General features: G+C 34.9%; 2 protein-coding genes and 1 pseudogene across 3 annotated transcripts; 1 reads left to right on the top strand and 2 right to left on the bottom strand.

Annotated features, from left to right (window-relative positions):
- The first annotated feature begins 7 nt into the window (after positions 1–7).
- On the top strand, positions 8–15,741 carry LOC106410008 (magnesium protoporphyrin IX methyltransferase, chloroplastic). Of its 2 annotated transcripts, XM_048763119.1 has the most exons (3): positions 72–700; positions 1,131–1,201; positions 15,495–15,741. In XM_048763119.1, the coding sequence occupies exons 1-3, from the start codon at positions 146–148 to the stop codon at positions 15,724–15,726; spliced, it is 858 nt and encodes a 285-aa protein (XP_048619076.1). In that variant the 5' UTR covers positions 72–145; the 3' UTR covers positions 15,727–15,741. The 2 variants fall into 2 exon arrangements, with proteins under 2 accessions (XP_013705981.2, XP_048619076.1); XM_013850527.3 differs by lacking the exon at positions 15,495–15,741 and having other exon boundaries at positions 8–700; positions 1,131–1,782.
- On the bottom strand, positions 1,522–7,646 carry LOC106410004 (putative respiratory burst oxidase homolog protein G). The gene is made up of 11 exons (XM_013850524.3): positions 7,062–7,646; positions 6,814–6,970; positions 6,639–6,687; positions 6,242–6,355; positions 5,730–6,155; positions 5,033–5,425; positions 4,735–4,946; positions 4,553–4,655; positions 4,402–4,457; positions 2,478–3,004; positions 1,522–2,324 (listed from the first exon to the last, which is right to left on the bottom strand). Exons 1-11 carry the CDS (start codon positions 7,414–7,416, stop codon positions 2,215–2,217), a joined length of 2,502 nt encoding a protein of 833 aa, XP_013705978.2. The 5' UTR covers positions 7,417–7,646; the 3' UTR covers positions 1,522–2,214.
- Positions 15,742–19,084: 3,343 nt separating the features above from the next.
- LOC106408453 lies at positions 19,085–24,945 on the bottom strand (annotated as a pseudogene).
- Positions 24,946–25,245: the final 300 nt, after the last annotated feature.

Here is a 25,245-nt window from a genome sequence, read left to right on the forward strand (position 1 = left end):
TGAGTCACCCGCATAACTGTGGGCCCCGTGAAAATCGAAACTGTAGATCCTCCTCCAATCATGTCCAAAGGATAAAGATAACACTCATCACTCCAAAGGCGCCAAACAGAGTAAGCAAAGGCCGCACTTCTTCTGCTTTTCTAGAATGCCGATTGCTCCTTCCTTGTTATCACCATCTTCCTCCGTCTCTCACTTTCTTCCCAGACTCCCCAACGCCACTAGACTCAATGTAGCCTCACGGAGCAGAGTCGCCACCGTCGTGGCGTCATCCGTCACCGACCTAGCCGGCGTGGACAGCACGACTATCGCCGTACTCGGAGGCGGATCCGTCGCAGCTCTGGCGACGTTCGTTTCGCTGACGGATCCGGAGAGGAGGCGGAAGCTGCAGGCGGAGGAGGTCGGAGGAGGCGACAAGGAGGTGGTGAGGGAGTATTTCAACAGCACGGGGTTCGAGCGGTGGAGGAAGATTTACGGCGAGACTGACGAAGTGAACCGCGTACAGAAGGATATTCGAGTCGGCCACGCCAAGACGGTGGAGAAAACGATGCTTATGCTGACGGAGGAAAGATCGTTGGCCGGTGTCACGGTGTGCGACGCTGGATGTGGAACCGGTTTGCTCTCGATACCGCTTGCTAAGGAAGGTGCGATTGTCTCTGCTAGTGATATCTCTGCAGCTATGGTTGCTGAAGCTGAGATGAAGGTGAGCTTTGTTGGTCTCTGTGCTTGCTGAGTTCTTCTAAGTTATGAGCATTCGGTTTGGTTTGAATTTTTGGGTTTTCGATTCTTTTGGATATAAGGATACTGAGTTTAGCTTAATAAAATTCAATTCAATTTTGGTTTAGTTTCGTTTCAAAATAACAAGATTGAGAACCGGCTAATATCCAAAAAAATTTCAGTCCAACTCTGTTCCTGTTTGGTTCTGATTATCTTTTCGAATAATTTTTTATAATTCGAATAAAACTGTTATAATAATTCAGGTTTTTAGTTAAAAATATCGGATAATTCAGGTTATTTAGATGAAAAGTATCAGGTAATTCAGATAATTTCAATTTTTTTTCGGAATCAGGATAGAGTTGCATTCTGGATTCTGATCCTTTTTTTGTTATTAACCGATTTCAATATATGCACAGGCAGAGCAGCAGCTAGGAGGAGAGAATCTACCAAGATTTGAAGTGACTGATTTAGAGAGCCTAAGTGGGAAGTACAACACAGTCGTATGCCTAGACGTGCTGATACATTACCCTCAGAACAAAGCAGACGGGATGATCGCACACCTTGCTTCCTTAGCAGAGAAGAGAGTGATTCTGAGTTTTGCACCAAAGACTTTCTACTATGATATCTTGAAGAGGATTGGAGAGCTTTTCCCAGGTCCCTCAAAGGCTACAAGGGCTTACCTACACGCTGAGGCGGATGTAGAAAGAGCATTGCGTAAGGTTGGCTGGAAAATCAGCAAGAGAGGACTCATTACCACCCAGTTCTACTTTTCGAGGCTCATTGAAGCTGTTCCTATGTAGGTCATTCTTGTTCATATGCAGATGATTCTTTAGTGATGAATAAGAGCTATGTCGTCAGTGCAAAACTTACTGAAGAGATTTTCACAATCTTCTTGCACTCTGAGGGTGGTCACTACAAAGATGCACTTCTTCAGGCCACCCAGTTCATGGTTCTTCAACTGTTTATTGTAATCAATGTTATATGTAACTTTACTGTATGCTCAAAATCCTTGCAGAAGATTTGCTACAATCATATTAAAGGTCTCAAATCAGATGAAAATTCTCCATACCTAGATGCTCTTGTTAGTCTGATGAGTTGTGAAAAATTAATGTATATTTTTTTTTGAAATCACCTCTTACTAAATCTAAAAGTTCATATTTTGACAAAAAGGGATAATTGACAATGTATTTTTGTATGTGTTAGTTTTTTTGCTCTCTTTTTCAAATGAGAAAAATGATTGTTGATTGTATTTGTATTTGTGCAAGAAAAAAATACACAAACAAAAATAGAGATGACTAGTTTAAACTAAATTAAAAAGCTCTTAAACACACACTTCGTTCTTTACATAATCACCACAAGTTTTATTCAGAAAAGAAGAATAAACTAACCACACAAATTAAAACTTTAAACTCACAAACATAACACGCTTACTTTCACAATAAGTTCATGATCTTGTTTGTCATCATGCTTAATCAGGGGTATAAGCTTCATTGTCCTTAATTAGAAGTTCTCTTTGTGGAAGGAGAATCTGATCTTCGTCTTGTGTGTAAATTCCAAAGCTAGACGCCTTAACTCCTTTGTCAATACCGGTGATCCACAATAGAACACTCCTGCACGATTATATATACAATTCCATGTTTATATCATAACCACTTCTTCATAATCATTACTTAAATCATATGATGATAAATGCTAGTGCCATATGAAGATAAGATGTAGCTTAGTGCTTGATTTGACGTGTGCTTGAGAGAGAGAGAACTTACCAACATTAGTGCCATCTGGATGATCCATGGCTATCTTGTTGTACACTTCTTCCCAATTAGGTTTGGCGAAATGGGACTTGACCCTTGTCTCAGAGACAATGTCCTTACCACTCTTGGCATAAGCTATAGATTGAAGCATACGTATGAGGGTTGAGCGAGCGTCATCTTTTTCGAATACGCTAGTGCAATAGTTATGTAGCTCTATGATTTTGTTTACGTCACGTTCTGCGATTTCGTTCATGATGTTCTTGAACCAATCATACGAGCCCTGCTCCCTCGTTACCCAGTAGAAGTAAGCTCTCCGCGTCTTGAATTTTTCGTTTTTGTTTTGTGGCTCCCTTTGCAATCCATTCTCCATTTGGTGGAGTTGAGCGTTTTCCACGGCATACATATTGTTGATAATGTCCTTAATAATGCTGATCATCGGAGTGGCACCGATCCCAAGACCGACCAGCAAAACCACCTCGTACTTCTTGTAGTCTTGTGCTGGCGCGCCGTACGGACCATCAAGCATGATCTTGGGGTAACTGTGGAATAATGGGTCGTTGGAATTTTAAAATTAACAACATTTTTTTTTAAAATTAACAACATTAACTTCTACTAGCAGGTAGATTAGTTTTCAAAAGTAAACAGACAAACAATAAACATACCCAACTATTTCATAGCCATGGAACCATAAATTTTGAAAATTAACTTCTAGTATGCTTAATTAATAGGGCCTAATTAATAAGTAAAATTAAACATGTTTTTTTTTTTTTTTTTGCAAAACAGTGCCTTAATAAACATAACAGTAATATATATACTTCAACAATTATACTTTTATTTATTTTTAGCAAATTTTACTTTTAACGTCAACCAGATATTTTTCTTACATGCTTATATTCTCACGATATTAGACGTGTTTTGTTTGCCGCAAAAAAAAGACGTGTTTTGTTTTCTTTAGTAAGAATGTATCATTCACTTAAAAATTAATCGATCGCAAATCTTGCACTTAATAGCAAGATAAAGTATATAAAGTGATAAATCAAATCCATAGACAATTCTGTCACAACGAGTTAATAAAAGCTTTTAATTAGTAGAGTTAGTGGTTGATCGTCGTTATAGCGGACAAAGCATATACACAAAAAAGGTTACCAGTGGGAACGTGATTATCTAGTGAAATGATGTTTTCTAGTCGTTTGAGTAACAATATATTATATATAGTTAGGTATGGGGTGATTCTAAATATCATTTAATAATAATTAATTAATATTTTCATTCAAAAAAAAATATCACTAATATAATGGACCTTAAGAGATGTAAGCTTTTTTAATTTGGAAGCTGTTCATAGTGGAAGTCACGTATCATCGTACGTACCAACCTTCTAGAAATATTACGACTTCTCATTGGGTCTCTGAGTCTGACTAACATTTACGGGATATGTATTTTTATTTCTGTGCTTGGGACGATTTACGCTCTCTTGACTATCGGCTGGAAGTAGTCGTCGTTTTAATCAGTTGTGTAACAGTTTAGGTGTTAATGTTTAGTTTTAGTGCAAGGACACTCGTACTATGATATAACCGTTAAAATATATATCTTTATCAGTTCAAAATATAACTGATGTTTGTGCTTGAAATTATATTTGGCATTTTTAAGTGTATATATGTACATATTTCAGATACAAAAAACATCATCAAGCATAACGAGAAAATAAATTAAAATTTGACAGAAAAGGAATACAATTTGCATCCAAAGTTTTTTCATAGAAGTAGTTGCGATTATAAAATTTTATACTACTGTGTTTTATGGAAAAGTCAAATGTGATTTCTTATCACCAATCAAATGGTACGTGTAAATATTAAAATAGTTACTCATTTACGTTTAGATCTAACTATATGAAATTATGCTGTAAATCATTTTTATCGGATCGTTAGAAAGTACTTACTCGGGATTATTTGCACCATGCGAAGTATCTCTATCCGGAGGTGGTTTAGACAACACCTGAGACATAAGGCAATATAATTCTCAAACCATCTTTCCCTCAGTTAAAGATCTACAAAATATATAATATTGAGTGATATAGAAGTAAAAAAGACCTCAGAGAAAACTCCTTTAATAGCCTTTGTCCAATCTCCGTTTACTTTTATATGTACGCTCAAATAGTCGTCTTGTGGTGCAGAAGTTATTGAAAATGGATGCCTGCAGTGATATATATCATCACATGAATCAATATTGAAATGACTATGAATCTTACTTCTTAAGAGTGTTTTCTTAGTACCACTCAAATGGTGAGACTTTTGGGCAGTTTACAAACATGTATTGACCGCTTTTGTATTTGAAGTGTTTAGGCCTTGACATTTTCAATGTCAATACGTTTCCAGGATAAACCGCAGCGTTAACAACTTTTACCGTCCTGATGCTGGATCTGAATGCTCGTATCAGTCTCTCGTATGCATATAGAGCTATTGGCACTGCTAAATACATCCACGTCTACAAAAATACCCTCGAATTAATTAGTGACATTTCTTCGTCGCTGAGATTACAACTGAATAATGTTGAAACCTCGAAATACTCACCGTTTTCTTGTACCATTCCTTACTGAGATACAAATAGTACCCATGAACGATAAGGAGAATGTAGACTACAATGAACAAATGATGAGTGTACCAGAAGGCATTGAAGCTAGCAAGTTTCTTTAGTGGCCCGGGAAGCGTTTTCTCTAGCTTCCCTCGTCTAAACCAAGGCAGTGCTAGTTTAAAAGCAATAGCCATCAAGAAAACCATTACGAGTCCTGTTATACCTTCAGTTGATTTCACAAACTGTGAGTATCTCTTAGGTTGATCTTCTCCAAAGTATTTTTCTAGAGGCTTGTATTCCTCTGGAGTTGCTGCGATCAGCCGTGGAAAATCGCAAGCCAAGTGGGCAATCGAGTGTATGCTTACTCCTATCGTAATTCCCACTGCTATAACCTGTAGGTTTAGGCGTCAAGTTACTAGAAATGGGAGATTATAGAATTTAAAAGAGTGATTTTATAACTAGGCAAGTATTAAACATGAGTTTAAACTAATGTAAAGAACTATTTTTCTTTCCATTTAAAACGTGTATATTAAACAACATGAAAGTGCAATGGGATAACATCTGATTATCTTTTTTTTTTTTTTTTTTTCCGAAACAAACATCTGATTATCATATCCTTAACTATAAGACTATTTCTCAACCACCCCACTACCATATAAAGGTTGTCAAACATATTTAAAAAAATGTTGGTTTTACCTTATGAAAGTTGATGTTGTCATCAAAAGGGACCAAAACACCAACTCTAGTCTTATTTCTAAGCCATGTGATGGTATTTCTGCATACAGGTAACAGAATCAAGGCCATATTCAGCTTCAACGTCTCGGCTGAACCTTTAGCGAAGCACACACAATGCCCCAACACTTCATAGACTGCTCTATTTTTGTATTGAATATATTTGTATGTGAAGAGGATGGCCATAATGCTGAGCCATAGCACTATCACCCAAATTCTCTGCCAGCTATCTAGAACAAAGAATCTGAGTCCACGGTACCATCTCCTTAACGGGTTAGGGTCAGGCGTAGTTTGAAGCTTCTCAATGAATTGCTTTGGATCTTGACTATTTGTGATTTCAGCTAGTGTTTCTGTTTCTGCTTTCATAAGCAAATTTTTAAGACTTTCTACCTGTTTTAAATTAATCAGAGTTATAGATAATGAGCAACAAAATATTTTTTTAAAAATCAGTTTGGATCATCATCAAGAATGTTTACCATGATGTATCCTATATTATTTGGGTCAAGCTCTTCCATAATCATTGCTGCATATTCATCTGCCTTTTTCTGGATGGCCGACAGATTGTTGGTTGACGAACTAAGATTGATGACCTCGAAACATAAAAACACAGAGCAGAGTCAATAATTAAATATTTTCAAAGAAAATTATTAAGATTTTGATTGTTCGTTTTCTTTATTTTTCTTTTTTAAATCATGTACTTTTAAAAAAATCTAAATGACCTTACAACATTTTGGCATAAATTTGTGTTAAAATTTCACACACACATACAGAAAATATAAGATATGAAAATGTTTTAAACTTTTCGCATGTGAATGCAGATATTAACGTCTGAAACGATCAAGACCTCATTGATCTAATTCTAAACACATTTACCTGTTTAACTTCGTCTTCAGTTAGTCTACCGTCACCGTCTTTATCCATCCTGCATTTCAGAAACCCTTGGCTCAAACTTTAGATTCATTACCAGAAAAACTTGTGGAGGCTATCGATCCAGGGGAAAAATGTATTAACAAAAGATCAAACTAGGTAATGATAAAAAAAAAATTACATCTCAAAGAATATCATAAGCCTTGAATCAAAATTCTGATCACTTATTTGTTCCCAGAATTCCTTTAAAATTGCCTTATCAATCACATCCCCTGTCATATTCTTTCTTCTAGCTAATGCGTCAAACAATACCAAGGCAAAGTCCTTTGACTTCATCCCTACAACATATCAATATTTCTAATTAATTTAGTTTCATATATCAATGTTTATGAACAATACAACTCCTTGATTTCACATGCAGATTTTTACCTATACATTCACCGAACTTTGACCTAATCAGCAATCCCTCAGTAGTTTCCGTGATCTTTTCAAACCTCTCCTCCACGGCGGTCCAGCCATCCGCACCGTCAGCCTTACTGATGAACTTGAGCCCTCTCAAGGCCTGACCGGTCGTTGACTTCGACCGGTTCAACCGAGCTGGCTTCCCTGCAAACCGCTTGATCTGGTTCACCAGGCCGTTCCGTTTCTTCTCCCGATTCTCCCTTACGCTGGATCCGTCCGTGCCTCCAACGTTTTCCATCACAGGATTGTGATCGGTCGACCGAAATGATCCGCTTGGGGGAACTATGTCGCTGCTGTTCTTTTCCTCTGTGTCAGAAGTCATAGTACGTTCTTTACTTCAAAGCTCACTCTATGAAAAGAAAACTCATGTAAGTGACGATTTCAACTTGAAACAAAACAGGACCAAGAAAGAGGATGACTAATTATTTCTTGTATCTCAAGTCAATGCTCTGAAGATCTTATTGTGAAACTCTTTGGGACGTCGTATTAGACAACTCGAGATGTTCGCATAATGCGTTATGTTATGGGCTTCTTGTCATATATAAAACGGCGCTGGTCAGTATTCAACGACGAGTAAATTATATAATGCACAAAATGTTATAAACCAAGTGGTGATCGACCCATATATCAGGCCCAAACCGTCCGGCCCATCAGCTGTCTATCCGGCCCATTCGCTAATAACTTAGGCGAATGAGAGTTTACATTTATCTATACTTGATGTTTATCATTTTCCATATGTATTTAGGATAAGTACTATTTCCTATTCCTATTAGGAATAGGATTTCCTTTTCTCTTATGACGGTCTAAATAAGACGGTCTAATAATTGTATAAATATAGATCTCTGGTCATGAGTAATAATAAGCTTACACAACATCTCTTTTATAACACGTTATCAGCACGATAGCCTCTAACCCTAAGCCCCCACGAAATTCCTTAAACTCAGCCGAATATCACAAAACCCTAATTCTGGCGGAACTTCAAAGAGATCGTTCTCCCAAACCGTGAGGACCCAAACGACGAGCAATATATCAAATTGAAGCTCTCGCCGAGACGAATCAGACGCTGCAAACCGCTTGTCGATCCGATCACTGACGCGCCATCACGCTCTGCTACATTAGCTCCTTCTAGACGTGATCAAGTAAACCATACGTTCTCCTTCTTCCCTGTTCGTGATCCGACCAAGCAAGCAGCCTGTCCGCGACCCGACTCGAAGAACGATCACCTTGCGGCCTCCTTCTCTCTTTGGTGGTCCAAATCTACACTCCATAAGTTTCTAAAGGTAAAATTCGAAACTTAAAAGAACCTACACTGAATTTGGTTGATTGATCAAGATCTGAACCATTAAAATTTGAAGAACCCTAATCTAGGATAATAGAAACCCTAACTTATGGAACTAAGTTTTGGTTAGATTATTTTCCTGTTAAGTTGATAGATCAATGGCTGTTAGGGTTGCTAGAACATTGATTGATCAGTAAGGGCATTGAAACCCTAAATCTAAATTATATGATCCGTTTCCTTTATGATGTTTTGAAAATCTGAAATATCAAAAACCTAAATTGATCCGACTGTTTTGATTGATTGATTTTGATGTATCTGAGGTTTAGGCTGCTAGATTAAAACCTTGAATTATCTTTGATGATTGTTTGAGTAAATATAACTGTTTAAAATCGAATTTGATCTTAAAATTGTTAAATTGCTGAAAACCCTAATTTTTCTTTTTGCATAAATCGATTGATAAACAAGTTTCCATATTGTGATTAATTGTTTGAATATCGAATGAACTGATTAGGAAAATTGCTACTTTTGATTAAAACCATAATCTGTCCAGAATTGTGAATTTCCTTTTTGCTAAAAGTAGAAAATTTCTTTTTTCCTGAAATTTCATTTTCTACTTGCTGGAAAAATTTTCTTTTACTGTTAGGATTGCTAGAGAATTGCTAAAATTGACTGATTGATCTGATTTAATTCTTTTGTAAAACTTGATATTGATAAAGTCAAACCGAAAAAATGGGCCTTGAAACCTTAATATGATCTGATGATACTTGCATTATTATTCAGATTGCTTGATCATACTAAATGTTTTAAGAAAAGTAAAACATAAGAATTATTGACCTGGTCTCACATTGATTAAAAATCAGCCTGAATATGATTTTTGTTATGATTGATGCTTTGATTGCATTCAGATATAAAATTCGACCTCTAGGGTTGTTGCATCACAATTTTATACGGCCGTGTAGCCTAAAGCATCATATAGACCTCGCATACTTGTTTTCTCGCACCATGGTCGAGTAGTTAATTGTTTGGTCGAGAGATTTGTGAAACCATATGCATTTATTTTATTGACTCGGTTGCATCTTGAACTGATTAATAATATGTTTCAGATGTCGAAATTTGAGCCTTCGAATTTTGCTGCCCTAAATCTCTCTGGAGATAATTATCTAGAATGGGTAATGAACACTTCAGTTCCCCTGAAAGTCTAAAGGATTCGGGAAATGTATCATTGATGGCAATAATGCAATTGAAAGTGAAAAGCATAGAGCCATAACAATTATGCGCTATCATCTCACTGAGGATTTGAGAGATCAGTACTTAAATATTGAGGATCCTTGTGACCTTTGGACAAAACTAAATTCCAGATACTTAAAGGCATTATGGCGAAAAGCCATGAATGAATGGAAGTTTCTTAGGTTCCAGGATTTTGAATCCGTGGATGAATATAATTCTGCTCTGATGAAAATCGCCTATAGTCTTGAACTATGTGGTGAAGTGGTAACAAATGAGGATTTACTATATAAAACCTATTCCACATTCCATCCAAAGGATCTGTTGTTATCACATAAGGCTAAGGGTTTCACCACCTATAATGACCTATTGTCATGCCTATTGGCAACTGAGCAAAGAGAGCAGAAAGTTATAGATACCATTAGCAGATTTGAAAAACTTCAGAAAAGATACATTGAGCAATGAAACACTGAGATGAGACCTCCTGAAGCCAATGAGGCTAAAAATGATAAGGAGGAATCCAATGAAGCTGTGTGAAAATATATGGATTGTGAGACCGGCTTATACATTGACTAAAGAAACTAGATTTCGATATTCTGATTTTATGTTTTATCTTTTGCTTTGATTTGCTTGTCATTTACAATTTTATAGCAATAATAAGAGTTGTTTTTAGTTATCATGTTTGATTTGCTTGATTATTTCTTGATTGATAAATGACAATGAAAACTTAATAAAATGATAGTCAGTCTATTATAGACCACGACATTTCCTAAAGGGGCACAAATTTATTCACCCAATAAAAAACCCATTGAGTTATAAAGACTTGAGCATGAATGGCTTCCACATTGAACCAATGGGCAAAGGAAACAAAAGTTCCTTTCAGATTATAAGATAATCGCCTAAGACCTTATAAGAAAGTGGTCAAGACTATACCTACATACTCTACTGATCTAGACTATGCCAAGGATCAGTATGATAAAGGCAAAAGCCATGGTAACATGTATACCTACGAAATTTTATACACTTTATGGCATGACTGGATTAGCCATCCAGGTCTTTAAAAATTGATGCATATATTGCAAAAGGCACAAAGAGTTATCCCATAAAATCTCACGTTGTGTAACATGTACACAAGGGAAACTCATTAGGCTCTATTGTCCCAAGTACCACGTGATTATAGTATGTCCATGAGGGGGAGTAAGGACAAACTGTGATCCATGAACATACTACAAATCCGTGTGACATGGTCTATGACCATAGTAAGACTTGGCCGAATTCTTTATACTACAAAGGCCACTACCTAATGCTTGGGGACACAAGGATTTACATGTGTAAGGTTAATATGCATCAGGCCATATAAGTGAGCATAGATAATCCCATCTCAGAATGAATACGGGTCATAAACCAGACATATACCATCCTAAGAGATTTTGAATAAACCCACCACATACATATGTGTCGTCTAGGATGGAACCTCAGAAGAGGATGAGAAAAAGATTGGGAATATATGTTGGATAGGAACATGTTTTTCTCCCATGTTTTTTAAGAGACCTTGTGCCAAATATGGGTGATCAAATTATGGCCAGGTACATGGATCGCATGACTGATGAATCCGACTATCCAACATCAGGGGGAGAAAGAAATAAGTTGGTAAAAGAGAATAAGAGAAATATAATGGTATCTACCATCATTGTCTTGGCAAGAACCTCGGACTAGAAAATATGATTTAAGATGTCCAAAGAATGTGATCAAATGATACAAAAGCTAGCAGAACTAGATGCCATACACATTGACCCGAAAAGAAAAGAATGACTAAGTCATACCAGCTTAGCACCACGAATTTGATGTCCTAAGCGACACAATCAAGTTGCTATAGTGTCTATACAAGATAGACCAATAAGTTCCAAAAGATAAGAAACCTCGGAAAGAAATGAAAGGTGCATAAAATAATACAAATCCGAGTTCAAAGGAAACCAGTCCAGATAGAGAGATAAGGCTGGCCAGCTAAACATCTAAGGTACCAAACCATGTAGTTTGGAACGCCAAACTGCAAGGTAGTAAAGGTCCTGGATAATAAGATCTCAAATCTATTAGATCATGTCTGGAACACTATGGAACTACATAAGAGTGTTAACACCAATGATGTATTTACATATAAGAGAGCTCATAAAAGAAAGTAGCACTTGAGTTTAAAGATATAAAGCGAGGATCATGAACCCACGTAAGAGTACTCATAAAGAATAAAGATCAAATTAAAAGAAAACGTGAGGTTTAAAGAGTTTAAAGAAGAGATGAGCGTATTGGCCAAATATATAGAAACGCCATCTGATGATATAGACCAGTGGATAAATGGGTCTTGTGAGGAAAAAAAAATCGTGAGATGTGGAACGTGACCAAGTAGTCAAGAGGTTGTTTACATTACTACTTACCGCATTCAAAGAATGGCTTGTTACACAAGGATACTCATAGAGACCAAATGAACAAATTATAAGGAAATATGCTTCTATGTGGTGGATGATACTACACAAACTCGAAATTGATGAAGTCTGGAAACAAAAGAAATAATGATGTAGTAAGCAGTATATTGATCACTGGATAAAGAAAATAAAGGTACCAGAAAGATGAGAAAAGAAGTTCTCAAAGAACAACATTGTTCCTAAGCTGTTCATGGACTGAAGCAAAAGCAGCTGCATTGAATATGATAAGACTAAGTAAAACTTAGTGAAGGAGTTCGATAAAGAACAATCCAAATCAGTCCATATATTCTTATAAAAGAAATCCCTTGTGTTTATAATAAATCAGCACTGCAAGTAGGTCATGAGATGCCATCAAAGAAAGTGTGGACTGCGATGTTTTTCAAGTAATAAGATTATAGTATGGATCTCCAATGTAAGCACAAGCCATTATGTTTATATCAGTGGATAAAAGGAAACAATAATGGTCCAAGATAGTGACCAGAAGTATGTCTGGTCGAGGTCAAATGGATATGGCATTGCTGAAGGCAAGAAAGATCGATAACCATGTATAAAGGTCTTTGAGTGTATTTGACTGCAGATCCATAGTTTGATGAGATTATAAAACTTATTGCAGCAATGATTATTAATGATATGATCTTAGACACTCATGGGGTATGGACGAGTATATACAAGGTCTATAACTCAACATGGATCGACCAATGAAGAAAGATCGGCTATAATGGATAAGCCATTAGCACATACGGGTGATGTATGTCCGAATGGACGAAGGCATGTCCGTGAGAAGCCAGGTGATTCGTATGTGTTTGAGTCGATGACTCAATATATATTAAAGTGTCCACGGTATGGCAAAGCCATGTGACTAGAGGATCCGTGGGACATGAGAGGACTTGCGAGTAAAGTTTGATCGCAGATTAGAGGTCCATCCGAGTACTGGTCGAGTGCCATCCGTCCGACCAGGACATAGAGTGGTCAGCTGCAATGATGCACGTCTTGACCATGTCTTAATGAAGTTCCAGAAGATATGAGAGTTACAAGATAACTCAAGTTACAATTCGGCAAGAGATATTCCTACATCAACGTTCAAGAAGCTCAAAGGACTACAAGTTCAGTCATATGATATGTCAGCCGACTTCTTCACCATGTCTACACCAACCACACGTCCATGAAATTTATCTATCAGTTTGGGACGTGCCAATTAAAGGACCAGTTCAATAGTTGGCGCCCATGAAGCTAAACTATCAAATTGTCCATGCGCCAACTTGAAGAACATCCACGGGGGTACAAGTCAGGGGGAGTTCATGTGTTGTACTCTTTTTACTTATCCATGGTTTTGTCCTACTGGGTTTTCCTGGAAAAGTTTTAATGAGGTAACATTAAGCATGTTACAAACCCTGAACCGGATGTGTCGATCAAGGGGGAGTGTTATAAACCAAGTGGTGATCGACCCATATATCAGGTCCAAACCATCCGGCCCATCAGCTGTCCATCCGGCCCATTCGCTAATGACTTAGGCGAATGAGAGTTTACATTTATCTATACTTGATGTTTATCATTTTCCATATGTATTTAGGATAAGTATTATTTCCTCTTTCTATTAGGAATAGGATTTCTTTTTCTCTTATGAAGATTTAAATAAAACGGTCTAATAATTGTATAAATATAGACCTCTAATCATGAGTAATAATAAACTTAGACAAACTCTCTTTTATAACCCAAAATATATTCCAACAACATGTCGAAACCTAGGTTGAACGGGATACACGGAATTCAGATAAGTAAAAAAATAAGAGAGACGTCGACCGGTTTGGGCCCACGTTTTGTTGTTATTTGCTGTTTTCTCAGCCAACTCATCTTTGATCCGCGCATTAGTTGAAGACAGGATGCCAAATGCTTAAGACTGAAATATTTAAAAAAAGACCAAATACCAAAACCCTTTTTTTCAAAGACCAAATACCCAATCTCATAATCACAAGTCACTGATTTCACTGTCGAGTATATTATAGTTTATAACACACAATGTATATTCCAACGCGTTACAGCTAGAGGCGGAACCCACAAAATAAATCTATATAGTCGGCAAAAACCGATGATTTTATATTACACAAATTACTAGAATTTAGTCATATTCTAAAATATATAAATAAAACTAAAATTAAAGCATTTGTATAATTAGTAAGTATTATTTTAATGTTATTAACATAAAATTGTATATTATATAAAATATTGTATTTTTATGAATTTATTTTAATTATATAAATTCAAAGAAAAGTAAAATTTTAACTAAAATCGACGGAAACAGAATAAAATAGAAAAAATAATCAATATCAATTAAAATCTAAATTATTGATCTAGTGAAATACTAAAAACGGAAGAAAATATTAAAAAGTAAATACTAAAAAAAAGACAAATATTGGTTGAGATGTTAAAAGGAAATAAAAAAGGTTTGTTTAGAAACCAAAAAAATGCAATAAGTGTAATTACCAGATTGGAGCCCACATAAGGTAAGCCTTCAAAATTACTTCAATGAATAAAAGCATGTAATAAAATTAGTTATAATGGACTTCTGAATTTTATAAATACATGGATTATTTGTCATAGAGAATTTCGAAAGAACACGGCTTTAATTATTCTCTTGTGGTATATTTAGAAATTCGGAATAATAAATTTTTTAAAAACATAACTGAAAGTCCAAGATGAGATTTTGGGTGTAACGAAAATAAAAAGTTCAATATGAGTTGAAGTATAAATTGATGATTTAAAAATCCTTGAGGTATTTCTATCCAGTTGATTCAAACTTCAAGAAATATCAGATGTTGTTTTATTGATGGAACCTAGAAATAGAACAAGATATTTTTCAAGTTAAGGATAATTTTGCAGCAAGAGGAACTCAAGAGATATTATGGGGCTATAAATATCCAAAGAAGTTTGTCATCAGTACATGTAAAATGTGACGTGTTGATATGAGATATAAAGTGCATGAAGATCCTATATATTTTGGAGATAGTGTTTACAACAGATAACTTTCATTAGTGAAAATGGTATCTATACCGAATAATTAACTGACTTTCACTATATACCTATAAAGGAATTCTAACTATTAAGTAATTTAACATATATCAAAAGCAAAGAATACTATGACAGCCAAGTTTAGACACATGTTCGGAGTGTATCTTCAGCTATGATGCATGTTAATTTTGTACCATCAGATTTGGTTTTTCGAATCGGTTAATAACAATAAGAAGGATTCAGATAAAAAAAAATATTTAGTAATTCAGATAATTTAAGATTCTTTGGATTCAAGATAGAGTTGTTAAGGAACTACATTCTCGGTTGTGAATCCTTCTTATTGTTTATTAACCGATTTCAATATATGCACAGGCAAAGCAGCAGCTAGGAGGAGAGAATCTACCAAGATTTGAAGTACAACACAGTCGTATGCCTAGACGTGCTGATACATTACCCTCAGAACAAAGCAGACGGGATGATCGCACACCTTGCTTCCTTAGCAGAGAAGAGAGTGATTCTGAGTTTTGCACCAAAGACTTTCTACTATGATATCTTAAAGAGGATCGGAGAGCTTTTCTCAGGTCCTTCAAAGGCTACAAGGGGCTTATCTACACGCGGAGGCGGATGTAGAAAGAGCATTGGGTAAGGTTGGCTGGAAAATCAGCAATAGCCCAAGAGAGGACTCATTACCACCTAGTTCTACTTTTCCAGGCTCATCGAAGCTGTTCCCATGTAGGTCATTCTTGTTCATATGCTGATGATTCTTTAGTGATGAATAAGAACTATGCCGTCAATGCAATAGCGGCCGACAAGATTTTCATAACTCTTCCTGCATTCCGAAGGTGGTTTCTTCAAGCATGCCCTTCTTCAGAGCCAGTTCATAGTTCTTTCGCTGTTTATTGTAATCAATGAAATATGTAACTTTACTGCAAGCTCAAAACTCTTACAGAAGATTTGCTGCAATCATATTGAAGGTCTTAAACAAATGTTGGACTGTCTCGTTTAGACTTACTAATGATACAAAGAAAGAAAATACAGTAGCGGGCAAAACGACTACCTACTCCTGCAAGATGAAGGATCCTTTAATTGGTTTATCAAGGGTAGATTGAGGAAATATATTCAAAGGAGAGAACACATTGTTGTTGGCGCTTGACGATGACATTGCCGGCTTGAACTCGTAAGGACCTTGCTTTGGTCCCACACCAGAAACATGAGCTGCAAGAAGCCAGAACCGAAAACTGAAATCAGATGAAAATTCTTCATACCAAGAGACTCTGGACTTATGAGTTGCGAAACATTCATCACCTCTTACTAAATATTGAATTTCATTTTACCAAAAATTTATTGAATTTCATATTTGACAAAAAGATACAGTAGTATTTTTGTGTTAGTTTTACTCTCTTTTTCAAATGACAAAACGATTATTGGTTGTGTTTGTACAAGAAAAAGTACACAAACTAAATTAGAGATGACTAGTTTAACCTTTTAGTTTAAAATATTAAATATTTTAATTAGACAATAAAGCTTTTTAATACACACTTCGTTTTTCACCAAATCACCACCACACACGTTTTACTCAGAAAAGAAGAAAAAACAACCACACAAATTAAAATTTTAAACAACAATCATAACACACTTGCTCTCCAGTCTCCACTAATAATATTTCACTAGGATAAGACCCGCGCCTTGCGCGGGATTAAGTTATTATTTTTATTATATTTTGGAGAATGAAACAATAGTTTGGCTTCATTTGGATTACGGGTGTTCAACCCGGATATCGGGTTAGTTTCGGTTCGGTTCGGTTTTTTTTGGTATTTGGTTAGTAAAATATAACTACTATTCTAAATCAATATTTACTTTGACTTTAGTCTTTCACATACTTTTGAAAGATTTCAACTGGACGACTAAATTGATCAGCCAATCTTGTTGCTTTAAATCATTAGTGTTTATATATATATATTATTTAGTTTGAATATTTATTAAATAAAAATTCATATGCGTTATATTTTATGATCATTTGTAACTTATTATAACAAAAAAATAGTCTATTGATCACAAAATTTTCAGAGTGGGAATATTCAAATTTCTAATAATATATAGACATTTTGAAAAATTCAAATATAACATATAAGAAAAAATATAAATGTTTTTATTATATATTTAATGTGATTTTTTAATATCTTTCAATAATATAAAATTAAAAAAAAAGAACTAAGACACAAAAATTGTTATCAAATATTTATTATTCATAATAATTAATTTTCATATATACGTTAATCATATTAGGTAATTTCGTAGCTTCTAATTAAGGAAAGTGCAAAAAAAATTTTGGTAGATTATTTATCAATTAGATAGTTAGTTTAATAAAAAATATAATGTAAGTCAAGATGGACCAACCTATTTTTCTAAGAATAGTATATTTTATATAGTCATTTATTAAATGAGAATTTATAATCATACAGTTCTATGATCATTCATATCATTTTATAACTGAATATTTAAATAATCGATAACAAAAATTTCAATGTGAAATCTTTAATAAGTTTATAATTTATAAATGTTTTTGAAAATTCATTGAAAGTTTTAATATTAAAATATTTATGTAATCTTATGGTATATAGTATAATCTATATATATATATATATAAATATATATGTTTTATTATTAAATGATATTTTTTACTCATATGGTTTTAAAATAATGTGTATCTTCTTATAATATTAAATAAAAGTTCATATTAATACAATTTTATGATCATTTGTAACTTATTATGACAAAAAAAATAATCTGTTGATCACAAAATTTTCAGAGTGGGGATATTCAAATTTCTAATAATTTATAGACGTTTTGAAAAATTCATAATATAACATATAAGAAAAATTATAAATGTTTTTATTATATATTTAATGTGATTTTTAAATATATTTTAATAATATAAAATTAAAAAAAGAACTAGGATACAAAAATTGTTATCAAATATTTATTATTCATTATAATTAATTTTCACATATACGTTAATCATATTAGGTAATTTCGTAGCTTTTATTTAAGGAAAGTGCAAAATATTTTTTGGTACGTTATTTATCAATTCGATAGTTAGTTTAATAAAAAGTGTAATATAAGTTAAGATGAACCAACCTATTTTTCTAGGAGCAGTATATTTTGTATAGTTATTTATTAAATAAGAATTTATAATCATACAGTTCTATGATCGTTCATATCGTTTTATAACAAAATATTTAAATCATCGATAACAAAATTTTCAATCTGAAATCTTTAATAAATTTATAATTTATAAATGTTCTTGAAAATTCATTGAAAGTTTTAATATTAAAATATTTATGTAATCTTATGGTATATAGTGTTTAATATATATATATATATATTTATTTATTTTATTATTAAATGATATTTTTTACTCATATGGTTTTAAAATCATGTGTATCTTCTTATAATAAAAATGTTAAACCAATTGATCATTAATTTTTAACATAATAATTTTAATAGTTTTAGTCATTTATTGTCGTTTTTAAAAATTCAAAATATAACATATACGAAAAAAACTAAATTTTATTTTTATAGCTAATTTGATTGTTTAATTTATTTTAATAATATAAAATTAAACAAAAAATGATGGAGGAGATATACATTGTTATCAAATCTTTATTATTAAACTCATTAATTGTCATATATATATTAGTCATTTATGGTAATTCCGTAGGTTTTATTTAAGGAAAGAAAATATCATATCATATCATTATATCATATAGTTTGACCAACTTATGTATCTAACAACATATAAAAATCGAATGTGGACCTACTTATTTTTCAATTGAATGTAATTGACTACCTAATTGAGTGCCACCTATGCATTGGGGCCTCTTTTAATTAATACAAAATTGAGGTTACATCTTTTCAAATGTTCCTCAATTAATATATAAGGGATTTTCTTTTTGGTCATCATGCTTAATCAGCATTGTGGGTATAACCTTCAGTGTCATTAATTAGAAGTTCTCATTGTGGAAGGAGAATCTAATCTTCGTCTTGTGTGTAAATTTCAAAGCGAGACGCCTTAGCTCCTTTGCCAAAAATGGTGATCCACAATAGAACACTCCTGCACGATTATATATACAATTCCATGTTTATATCATATTCGCTTCTTCATAATCATTACTTAAAACACATATAAATGAGAGAGAGATAACTTACCAACATTAGTGCTTGAATATGATATATAAATGCTAGTGTCATATGAAGAATAGCTGTAGCTTAGTGCTTGATTTGATGTGTGCTTGAGAGAGAGATAACTTACCAACATTAGTACCAGCTGGATGATCCATGCCTATCTTTCTATAGACGTATTCCACATTAGGTTTGGCGAAGTGAGACATGACCCTTGTCTCAGAGACAATGTCCTTACCACTCTTGGCATAAGCTAGACTGAAGCATACGTATGAGCGCGGAGCGGGCGCCGTCATCTTCTTCGAATACATTAATGCAATAGTTATGTAGTTCTATGATTTTGTTAACATCCCGTGCTGCGATTTCGTTCATGATGTTCTTGAACCAATCGTACGAGCCCTGCTCCCTCGTCACCCAGTAGAAGTAAGCTCTTTTCGTCTTGAAATTTTCTGTCTTATCTTGTGGCTCGTGTTCCAATCCATTCTCCATTTGGCGGAGTTGAGCATTTTCCATGGCATACATATTGTTGACAATGTCCTTGATAATGCTGATCATTCGAGTGGCACCAATCCCAAGACCGATCAGTAGAACCACCTCGTACTTGTTGTAGTCTTGTGCTGAGGTGCCATATGGACCATCAATCATGATTTTGGGGTAACTGTGGAATAGTAGTTGGTCGTCGTTATAACAAAGATAACAAGTGGGAACATACATGATTATCTAATCATAATCATGTTTTCTAGTCTTTTGAATAACAATATATAGTTAGGTAGGAATTATTATTCTACATATGATCAATATAATGAAACTCGATATGTGGTTTTTAAAACTGAAAGCTGCTTTCATAGTGGAAATTACGTATCATACCTACCGAGCTTCTAGAAATATAACGACTTTTCTTTTAGTCTTTGACTAGTATTTACAACTATTTTTTATTTTTTTATTACAACTACTTCTCTTTGACTCTTTTATAATTCTTAGTTTTTATATATGGTATTCTTATTTTTTTATATATGGTTTTCACTAAGGACGTTTGAAACATAATAATAGTTCTCATTTACGTTTAGAAAAAAACAATTTGCATATTTTTCTTACATATTCTTTGAATCATTTTTATAGGATAGTTGGAAAGTATACTTACTCGGGATTATTTGCACCATGCGACGTATCTCTAACCGGAGGTGGTTTAGACGTCACCTGAGACATTTTCGAATTATCTTTCCCACACTTAAAGACCAAAAAAATATAATTTTTTTTTTGAAATAAGGGCGTAGAATATCTAATTTTGAGTGATTTAGAGCAGCTCCATCGGGGAGTACTTAGCCCAAATTCCCTAACAAAACAGAATAAAAATAAATAAATAAACCCAAATTAATGTATCGCTCTCTAAATTGGGCTTTCTAGTTTCGGTTGGGAGCCCTATCGTGGCGCCTTGTGATTGGACCGCACATCAATGCTCTCTCTCTCCTTCGCGAGAAAGCCAAAGGCTTTCATTCTCGATTTCTCCGTCTTCTCTCTGGGCGATCTTCGCGATCTTCGCGTCTCTCTCGTTCTCGGCGACTCAGAATCGAATCTCGTCGTCCCTCTCGAGTCTCGTCGTCCTTATCTCGAACCTGGTGGTCTCTCTGTCGAACCTCGTCGTCTCTGTCTCCACTTCTCTGTCTTCTCTCTCGGTGACTTTCATTCTCGAGAACTCCGTCTTCTCGGTCGGTGATCTCGTTCTCGGCGTCTCTGAATCGAATCGCGTCGTCTCTCTCGAGTCTCGTCGTCCTTATCTCGAACCTGGTCGTCTCTCTGTCGAATCTCGTCGTCTCTGTCTCCACTTCTCCGTCTTCTCTCCCGGTGACTTTCATTCTCGACTTCTCCGTCATGTCGCTCGATAATCTCGTTCTCGTCGTCTCTCTGTCAAGTCTCGTCCTCTCTCTCTCGAACCTCCTCGACTCTCTCTCGAACCTCCTCGACTCTCTCTCGAACCTCGTCTGGAATCTCGACTCCATCTCCTTATCGGTAAGAAATCATCCCTTGTCTTTTAAAATTGATGTCGATGGTAATTTTTTGATAATATTGAGGACGGTGAAGTCTGTTAGATTACTAGTACATTGTTTCTGGAAATCGATATGCTTAAGCTTAAGTTTTCCTCTGTTTTGTATAAGTTAGCGATGGTGGAAATGATTGTTTGTGGAATCGATATGCTTAATATAATTGGTTAAGGCTCTGTGGTAGTATCTGAATTTGTGCTTCACATGATCAGACGAAGTTTTTTTTGTTTTTTGTTTTAGTTTTCGTTTATCTCATTACAGAAAAAATTATTTTTAAGAACTTCAATGGAGTTTCTACCAATAGAGGATGAAAAAATTAAATAGACTAACAGGGGTCCTTAAGCTTTCAAATCACACAAATAAACACTAATTTAATCTAAAGAACCCATTAGGAGTCCTAATGGATGGAGGTGCTGTTAGAAGTAAGTAGGACCTCAGAGAAAACTTCTTTAATAGCCTTTGTCCAATCTCCTGCTGATTTTATATGCACGCTCAGATAGTCGTCAGCGGTGCAGAAGTTATTGAAAATGGATGCCTGCAGTGATATATATCATCACATGAATCAACATTAAAATGGGTTTATGGTTCTTGATTCTTAAGAGTGGATTTTTAACGTACCACTCAAATGGTGAGACTTTTGGGCAATTTACAAATGTGTATTGACCACTTTTGTATTTGAAGTGTTTAGGCCTTGACATTTTCAAAGTCAATACGTTTCCAAGATAAACCGCAGCGTTAACAACTTTTACCGTCCTGATGCTGGATCTGAATGCTCGTATCAGTCTCTGGCATGCATATAGAGCTATTGGCACTTCTAAATACATCCACGTCTACAAAAATACCCTTGAATTAATTAGTGACATGATTCTTGGTCGCTGAGATTACAACTGAATAATGTTGAAACCTCGAAATACTCACCGTTTTCTTGTACCATTCTTTACTGAGATACAGGTAGTATCTGTGGACGATAAGGAGAATGTAGACTACAACGAACAAGTGATGAGTGTACCAGAAGGCATTGAAGCTAGCGAGTTTTTTTAGTGGCTTTGGAAGCGTTTTCTCTAGCTTCCCTCGTCTAAACCAAGGCAGCGCTAGTGTAAAAGCAATTGCCATCAAGAGAACCATTAGGAGTCCTGTTATACCTTCTGTTGACTTCACAAAATGTGAGTATCTCTTAGGTTGCTCCTCTCCGAAGTATTTTCCTAAAGGCTTGTATTCCTCTGGAGTTGCTGCGATCAGCCGTGCAAAATCGCAAGCCAAGTGAGTGATCGAGTGTATGCCTACTCCTATCGTAATTCCCACTGCTATAACCTGTATAGGGTTAAGTGTAATGTAACTATAAATGTCAGAGATATTATAGCATCTAAACTGGTATGATTTTTATAACCTGGCAAGTATACAACATGTATATTAAACAACATCAAAGTGCAGTCGATGATCTCTGATTCATATCGTTAATTATAAACTATTTCTCAACCACCCACTACCATATAAAGTTGGTTACACATATTCTATAAAAAGTTTGGTTTTACCTTATGAAAGTTGATGTTGTCATCAAAAGGGACTAAAACACCAAACCTAGTCTTATTTCTAAGCCATGTGATGGTATTTCTGCATACAGGTAACAGAACCAACGCCATATTCAGTTTCAACGTTTCTGCTGAACCTTTAGCAAAGCACACGCAGTGCCCCAACACTTCATAGACTGCTCTATTTTTGTATTGAATATATTTGTATGTGAAGAGGATGGCAGTAATAGTGAGCCATAGCGCTATCACCCAAATTCTCTGCCAGCTATCTAGAACAAAGAATCCCAGTCGACGGTACATTGTCCTAGACGGGCTAGGATAAGGCGTATCATTAAACTTCTTAGTTATCTTTTCAACCGGCTGCCTTCTTTCTTCACTATTTGTGATTTCAGGTAGTGTTTCTGCTTGCATAAGCAAATTTTTAAGGTTGTCTACCTGTTATAAATTCACTAGCGTTACCAACATATAGCAGCAAAATATAAAGGCAAAAGAAAAATAGGTTTGGAACATCATCAAGAAAGTTTACCAAGATATATCCTGTTTTATGTGGGTCAAGCTCTTCCATTATCATTGCTGCATATCCAGCTGACCTTTTCTGGATGGCTGACAGATTGTTGGTAGACGAACTAAGATTGATGATCTTCGAAACACAAAAAAAGAGAGCAGAGTCAACAATTTAATCTCCCACCCATTAAACAATCTCAGATTTTTCAAAGAAAATTACTAAGATTTTGATTGTTTGTTTTAAAGTTAATTGTGTATTTTTCTAAATGACCTTACAACTTTTAGCATAAATTTGTGTTTAAATTTCACATACACACACAGAAAAGATCAAATATGAAAATATATTAAAACTTTTCGCATGCGAATGCAGATATTAACATCTGAAACAATCAAGACCTCATTGGTCTAAACACATTTACCTGTCTAACTTCGTCTTCGGTTAATCTACCATCGCCATCTTTATCCATCCTGCATTTCATTAAACCCCTTGGCTCAAACTTTAGACTAATTACCAGAATAACTTGTGGAGCAGGGAAAATAGGTAATGATAAAAAAAAATTACATGTCAAAGAATATCATAAGCCTGGAATCAAAATTTTGATCACTTATTTGTTCCCAGAATTCCTTTAACATATCCTTATCAATCACATCCCCTGTCATATGCTTTCTTCTAGCTAATGCGTCAAACAATACCAAGGCAAAGTCCTTTGACTTCATCCCTGCGACATATCAATATCTCTAATTAAATTAGCATATCATTTCCAGAGTTAGATTTCGGTACGACTCTTTGATTTTACATGCAGATTTTTACTTATGCATTCACCGAACTTGGACCTAATCAGCAATCCCTCAGTAGTTTTCGTGATCTTTTCAAACCTCTTCTCCACGGCGGTCCAGCCATCCGCACCATCAGCCTTACTGATGAACTTGAGCCCACTCAAGGCCTGACCGGTCGTTGACTTCGATCGGTCCAACCGAGCTGGCTTCCCTGCAAAGTGATTAATCTGGTTCACCAGGCCGTTCTGTTTCGTCTCCGGATTCTCCCTTACGCTGGACCCGACCGCGCCTCCAACGTTTTCCATCACCGGATTAAGGGCGGTTTATGTCGCTGCTGTTCTCTTCTTCTGTGTCAGAAGTCATAGTCATTTACTTCAAAGCTTACGCTATGCACAGATTCCTCCCTCTCTAAGTGAAGATTTTAACGGGAAACAAAAACTGACCAAGAAAAAAGGATGATTAAACAGAATAATTTCTTTCTTGCATCTCAAGTCAATGCTCTTAAAGATCTTATTATGAAACTCTTTGGGATGTCATATGAAACAACATGAGATATTCGCATAATGCGTTATGCTATGTCCTTCTTGTTATATAGTATATAAAATGGCGTCGGTCACTATTCAACGACGAGTTGATTAGATAATGCACAAAAAAAAAAGATAACACACAAAATATAGTCCACCAGCATGTGGAAATTGTATGAAACTGGAAACTGATACGTAATAATTCAAAGAAATAAAAAAGTAGTAGAGACGTGGACCGGCTTGGGCCCATGATATGTTGTTATTTGCTATTTTCTCGGTCAACTCATCTTTGATCCGTATATATTAAAGACCGGATACCAAATCTTTGGTTTTTAAGCTGAATACTAGATTTTGAACCGGGTTTTCAAAGCGAGGGACTAAATTTTGTTGACTAAATTATTAACCCATATATTTATTCACACTAATATGTTGTATAACCCGTCTTAGAATTGATAGTAATTTTTAATAAGATTTTGGATAGATATTCTTAAAGTTTTTAGTTTTTTGTTAAGTTTCCGGAATATTTTAGAAACTATATACATTTTTGTCAACATTTTAGAAACTATATTCAAATTGTAATTAAACATCTAAATAATATTAGTTTTTCAAT

Source organism: Brassica napus, chromosome C7 (genome assembly GCF_020379485.1).
Source record: "Brassica napus cultivar Da-Ae chromosome C7, Da-Ae, whole genome shotgun sequence".
Taxonomy (NCBI): Eukaryota; Viridiplantae; Streptophyta; class Magnoliopsida; order Brassicales; family Brassicaceae; genus Brassica; species Brassica napus.